The 6,434-nt window shown below is 36.7% G+C and overlaps 1 protein-coding gene across 1 annotated transcript; it reads left to right on the top strand.

Moving 5' to 3' along the window:
* Nucleotides 1–457: 457 nt before the first annotated feature.
* Nucleotides 458–5,999, top strand: LOC104211398 (serine/threonine-protein kinase D6PKL1-like). Its single transcript, XM_009760448.2, has 3 exons — nucleotides 458–816; nucleotides 1,773–3,684; nucleotides 4,871–5,999. Exons 2-3 carry the CDS (start codon nucleotides 1,967–1,969, stop codon nucleotides 5,727–5,729), a joined length of 2,577 nt encoding a protein of 858 aa, XP_009758750.1. The 5' UTR covers nucleotides 458–816; nucleotides 1,773–1,966; the 3' UTR covers nucleotides 5,730–5,999.
* The last annotated feature ends 435 nt before the right edge of the window (nucleotides 6,000–6,434 follow it).

Below are 6,434 nucleotides of genomic sequence, written 5' to 3'. Positions count from 1 at the left end.
TTGGCAAGGAATTTTTTTCATACTATTATCATTTAAAAGATAGGAGTAATTAATAAGTAAAATTAGTAAATTAAAAAATAAAATATAGCAAATGTTTATTTTTAGTTGAATAGTGTAAAAAATTATGCTATTAGTGAATATTAAGTAGCGTTTGGACATAGATTTGGTCGAAACTTGAAAAAAAATGAGTTTTTAAAGATAAAATGAAAAAGATTTTTGAAAATTAAAATTGTGTTTGGATATATATTTTACTTAAAAAAAATTGAAGTTATGTGAATAGTATTGTAAAGATATTTTTGGGATTTGAAGATTTTATTTTCAAAATCTATCAAAAAATAATTACTAAGTAATTTATAAACAAAAAGATATTTTTTGAAAAAAAGCTCTCAAACTTGATAGTACGCTTTCCTTTTTGGAAAAAAGCTCTCAAATATGCTCAAACATAAAACTAAATCCATTTCTCTACTAGTCGTCTTCGTCTTGACAGTAGGCTTTCCTTTTTTTCCGCCAATTTGGAGTTCCACAAACACAGGAAATTTATATACAGAGAGAGAGAGAGAGGGAGAGAGAGAGAGAGGAAAAGAACAGTCTCGTGATTTCCCCCCTCAACTCTCTTCTTCCACTTTCCTCATTCAATTTCACCCATTTCCCCTTTTCTCTCTCTAAAGTAGTAGTAATTACTTATGGGATTTTCTCTTTTCCCCTTCAAACTTTTCAACTTTCTCAATTCTTGCCACTGAAATAACACCCATTTTCTTCTTCTTCTTTGTTCAATAAAAATTTAGCTTCCTTTTTTTGCTGCTGATCTCGTTTCAGGTTGCTGCTTCATCTCTTTTCTTGTCCGTACATGTGTACCTTTTTATTTTATGTTTGAGCATATTTTGTTTAAAGGTAGAAACTTTATGTAGTATTGTCTTTCTTCTTTTTGAATGTTCACAGTAGCCTTAAAGCTGGTCCTCCTTTCTGGGTTTTGTTTCTCCTGCTACTGATTGAAATATGACCTCATATTTGCTGATATTTTTTTCCCTTTTGGGCTTTTCTTGGAACAGTACAGTTTGTTGATTTTGTCTTTTCATAAGCTGAAATGTTTAGTGTTGTGTGATCCTATTAAAGATTGAATCTTTTTTAATTTTTCTGGGTTGCCCTTTTCTAATGTTAAGTATTTCTTGTATGTCATTTTTCCTTATATTAGCTAATAAATTATGTGTATCAGAGATTTTTTTTACTGAATCTTTTTAGCTTGATTTTGGTGGATTTATCATTTGAAGCTTTTCTTGAAACTGTTGTGGGTTAACAAATGTTAACAAAATTGCAGGAGCTATATATATAGAAAAACTAATGAAATTTAGAATTTAAAATGAAATAGAAAAGTGAAGAGGTCATATGAGTTCACAGCTTTAAGCATTAATGAATGTGCAAGAAAATTAATGATATGTTGGAAATTTATCGTTCTTAAACTCGTCTTCATGGTGGTTGTCTAGAGTAGTAAAGTCTACACAAATTTGTTTTTCAACATTGTCTACATATGAACAACTGGCTGTAGATGTGATAAATAGGTGTACCATGGCATGAATTTAGTCAATAGGTTCATAATATGGAAAACTGCATAGTCCCTTATCTTCAATTCCCAACTGCAGTAATTAAAACAGATGTACCAGAAAAGACATAACTTGTGGGTGCTATAAATCGTTTTTATTGGCTTTAAATGGCTCAATTTTTCTTGTGAATTGATTGTTCATCATTAAGTTGCTGAACTATTTCATCTGTAGCAGATAATCGTTGCTGCATACTGAATGCAGTGAAGAGGTAGTTGCCAAACTTTTTCATATTGGAATTGAATATGATCAACAACCATTTTGGAGGTCTTCTAAATAACTGCTGCAATAGTGTGCTTCTTTCTCTTCATACTGCTTTGCTGAGATGGGTTAGATAGACTTTACTGGCCACATCAAACTTCCTTTTAGATATGCTTCTAGAAGCAATGGGTGGTTTGCCTGCTACTTGTGAAATTACGGAGTCAATAGAGGAATTAAATCCTGAATCTAAAATGGATGATGATATCCTGAACACTGGTAAACAGTATTGTATGAAGGATGATATTAACAAACTGTTTGAAGCTATAGAAATTAGGACTTCCCATAGAGGTGTCAAAGATGCATTTAATAAAAGCGCAATGAAGAGACCAATGAGATCTAGCCCCGCTCGAGCATCAGGTTTTGACAATTCTGAGCCTGCAAATTTGAAGCAGGCCTTCAGAGGATTATGCATCTCTCAGGCATCAGAGCTTGCGGCTGTGAAGAAGCGGTCGTCGAAAGCGTCCAGGCTGTCGGGTGTCTCAGAGACAGGGGCTGCCAAAAGACTTTACAGGCCCATCGCTGTTCAGGTTAATGGCCCTGAACATACTGTCAACGAAGGTATAGGGAATTTAGTGGAGATATCCCTCATCCCAGATATGAGTATGTCAAATCCTTCTGATAAGATTACTGATTATGAACATGTGCCCATTAAAGAAAAATCTACTTATGCTACCTATTCTTGCCATCTTTCTAAAGATGCAATGAAAAACGGTGCAGAAATAAGTGAAATTTCAGGCGGAGATGAGGCTTTTCGACACTCAACCAATATTGGTTCGGGTTACTTGAAAGAGGCGTCTGAGCAGAAAGATGTTTTGGAACTACCGCATTCTTCAACTGCCACTTCTGCTAAAAAAGTTGAAGCCCAAATGATGCCCGCCTCAGATGAAGCTCCGACAACTGTAATCCCAGCAGACAAGGAGCAGGCACGAGATTTTGATCTTGTTTCTTGCTCATCTATTTTTAGTACTGGAAATAAAGTCATCAGACCTACTTCTAGCAGTCCAAATCAGATGAGACCAGTTTCCAGAAGTAGAACCTTTGTTAAGAAGAAAGTCGCTTCTGTTCTCACCAGCAGTTCCAAGCAATCTAATGGTGACAATGATTTGAGTTGTAGTACAAGTGAGATTGCTTGTCAGACACCTGAACATGTACTGAGGTATAATCAGAAAGAAGAGAATAAGGAATCTTCAGAATCATGTTCTGCTAATAGCATAGAAGTTAGTTCATCTATGCTGGATGCAAGCGTTACCAAACCTGGTCTTAGCTCAAGCAGTTGTAACAGAACAAGAAGTATAGTTACAAAAGGTGATGAAAGATCATTGTCAAGAGAAAAGGGGGAGATATCTCAAAGTTCAAAGAGTAGCATCGGGGATTATAGCAGCACCACGAGCGTTAGCGAAGAAAGCTATCGCAGTGGGTCTAGCCGCAGTGGCTATCGGCCTCATATGTCCAAGGATTTGAGATGGGAAGCCATTCGTTGTGTTCAGAAGCAGCATGGAAACATTAGTTTAAGGCAATTTAAGTTGCTTAAAAAACTTGGCGGAGGGGACATTGGGACTGTTTATCTATCTGAACTAATGGGCACGAACTGTCTGTTTGCTGTGAAAGTTATGGACAATGACTTTCTGACCAGCAGGAGGAAGATGACAAGAGCGCAGACCGAAAAAGAAATACTGCAAATACTGGATCATCCATTTCTTCCTACGCTCTATGCCCATATTACCAATGACAAATATTCATGTTTAGTGATGGAATATTGTCCAGGAGGTGATCTCCATGTGCTCCGACAAAAGCAACCCAACAAGAATTTCTCTGAACAAGCAGCCAGGTTACTTTTAATTTTGTTAACTTCTACCCTGAAAATATTTCTTCCTAATAACAGGTAATATAGGTGGGCATATACATTTTGTGGTCACTCTCTTGTTTCATGATTGCTATCTCGTTGATGAAGTTATGCATGTCTTAGGGCCTTTATGTTAAGACTTTAGAGAATCTCTATCTTGGAGGGTCTATTAGAATCTCTTTTGCGTCCCACTAAATGACGTTTATTTATTATTTGCTGATGGATAATAGCTTGCTTTATGCTATAACTTGAATTATTCAATAAGAATAGAAGTCAACTTGTGTAAGTATGGAGGTTAAATGATATTTAGAACCAAGGTTCAGTACAAGAGAACAGGAAAAATTCTTCTCTCATTGCTTTGACTTTCAAGCGGATCAAGCTTATGAGATTTAAAAAAATATCCTTCCCTTCTAATTTCCTTGTATGTCCCATGTGAAACAGGAAAAAAAGATAATACTGTTCCCAAAGTTTCTGATAACATTAGTCTTTGTTTTCAATATACACTTAATACTGACGCCCATCAGTGAGAACCTTTAAAATGACTTGAATACCTTTAGGCAAAAAATGTTTTTGTCAGGAAACTGGCTTATCAAAGTTGAGATAAAGGTTTGTCTCTCCAAAACTTTGGGACCTTAATACAAAATTTGACTTAATCAGGGGAGGTTAATCGAACTTATAGGGAAGTCTCTTACTCTTTTAAGCTGAGGGGGTTCCTCGTAATTTTCGGAAAGCTCAGGGGGTCTAGTCTATGTCAAATTATGTCCAATTTTCTTCCAGTTTCCTTTAATTTCTTCTCTTTGGTCATTCCATTTTCCGACCCTCGCATTCGAAAGTGAATTCCCACTTTTTTATGGAGACTTTATCGAGTTAATTTCTGGTGAATGAATTGGGATATGCAATCTGTCTTTCCAGTCATTCATTTACTTAAAGTTTAGTATCTCAGGTGACACCTAACAAGTCGAGCCTACTCTTTCAAATTTTACTTAATAAATTTCCAAAACACTTGTGTTTGAGAGAAGATCTTGTGCTTTATATGTTACTTCGTTGGACAAGTCTTCCTAATGTATTTTTGTAATCTGATGATGGGAGTGCATCTTGTCATTTTAAATCTCGTTAGATGCAGTTCAAGTGGTTTTCTATGTGATCTTGACATTTGCTGTTCTTTACTCAGATTTTATGTCGCTGAAGTTCTTCTTGCTTTGGAATACCTTCACATGCTTGGAGTCATTTACCGAGACTTAAAACCAGAGAATGTCTTGGTTCGAGAAGATGGTCATATCATGCTCTCCGACTTTGATTTGTCTCTTAGGTGTGCTGTTAATCCTATGTTGGTGAAATCATCATCTCCTGTCGTTAAGCCTCCAAAGACGTCTAGTCCATGCTCGGAATCTAGCTGCATAGATCCCTTTTGCCTACATCCATCCTGGCAAGTGTCCTGCTTCACCCCTAGATTTTTATCTGCAGCAGGTAAGACACGTAAGCTAAAAGCGGACATTGCTGCACAAGTCACACCTTTGCCACAGCTGGTAGTGGAGCCAACCGATGCCCGCTCCAACTCGTTCGTAGGAACCCATGAGTACCTGGCACCAGAGATCATCAAAGGAGAAGGTCATGGCAGTGCAGTAGATTGGTGGATGTTTGGTATCTTTTTATATGAACTGTTATATGGAAGGACACCTTTCAAAGGACCAGGAAATGAGGATACATTAGCCAACGTGGTTTCTCAGTGTCTCAAGTTCCCTGCATATCCTATGGTTAGCTCTAGTGCGAGAGATTTGATCAGACGGTTGTTGCAGAAGGAACCCGAGAATAGGTTGGGAGCTGAGAAAGGGGCAGCAGCGATAAAGCAGCATTCTTTCTTCGAGGGACTTAACTGGGCGTTAATACGATGTGAAACACCACCAGAACTGCCTAGATTCTGTGACTTGGGAAATGTAATCCCTGATACCAACCAACAGAACAAGGAGAGTGCCAAGCCTCAAAAAGAGTTCAAAAGTATAGGAGAGGATATTGAGTTTGAGATGTTTTAGCGATACTAGAACTGAGAATGGATAGGTTTGTTTTCTCTTCTTTCTTTCTCTCCTTTTTAACACGATATCTCTTATCCATGTAAGTGGTATACATACATATAGCATATAGTGTAAAATCCAGAACTTGGCATCAATTGAATAGCAGAATATACCATGTTTTGTAGTAACAAAGTTGTGCTTGGGAGTGGAGTAATTTGAAGCAGCGAGAATGGAAATTGGATGTAAAGAGGCTTCAAAAAGGTTTCAGATTTTACTCTAAGTTGCTGTTGATTGGATACTTATAGACACATTTGTCCGAGTTTTCAGCTAAGCGTGGGATTTGATTCCTCTTTAGAGTATATAAAGAAACTTGGTGAATGCAGAAAAACAGAACAAAGTTCCTTTTGAAACAAACAATATTTTCTAGCTCAGCAGTGACCAAATTGGGAGGTTAATGCATGAAATCCTCTGCCATGTCCAGGACTTCATGTTACTCAAACTCTTAGAAGTAGACTTATCTAAAGATATCATCCTGAACATCTCCTTTGTCAAGTCGACCCGAGAATTCTGCAAGAGGTCAATGCTGCTGACAACTGATATTTTAGATTAAATTTGGTTGACTGACCCTACAAATAATAAAATGAATTTTAATTGGATTTTATTCTAGTAACAATGTCGCATATTTGTTTAGTATCAAGTAATGATTTATTGAGATATAACTCATTT

This window comes from Nicotiana sylvestris, chromosome 6, assembly GCF_000393655.2.
Source record: "Nicotiana sylvestris chromosome 6, ASM39365v2, whole genome shotgun sequence".
Taxonomy (NCBI): Eukaryota; Viridiplantae; Streptophyta; class Magnoliopsida; order Solanales; family Solanaceae; genus Nicotiana; species Nicotiana sylvestris.
This window is presented reverse-complemented; position numbering and strand designations above follow the sequence as displayed.

Bases quoted from the DNA above. Each gene is read 5' to 3' on its own strand.
- LOC104211398 (XM_009760448.2), top strand. From the start codon at position 1,967: ATGCTTCTAGAAGCAATGGGTGGTTTGCCTGCTACTTGTGAAATTACG. The intron at 3,685-4,870 runs GTTACTTTTAAT...TTCTTTACTCAG, and splicing joins TTCTCTGAACAAGCAGCCAG to ATTTTATGTCGCTGAAGTTC.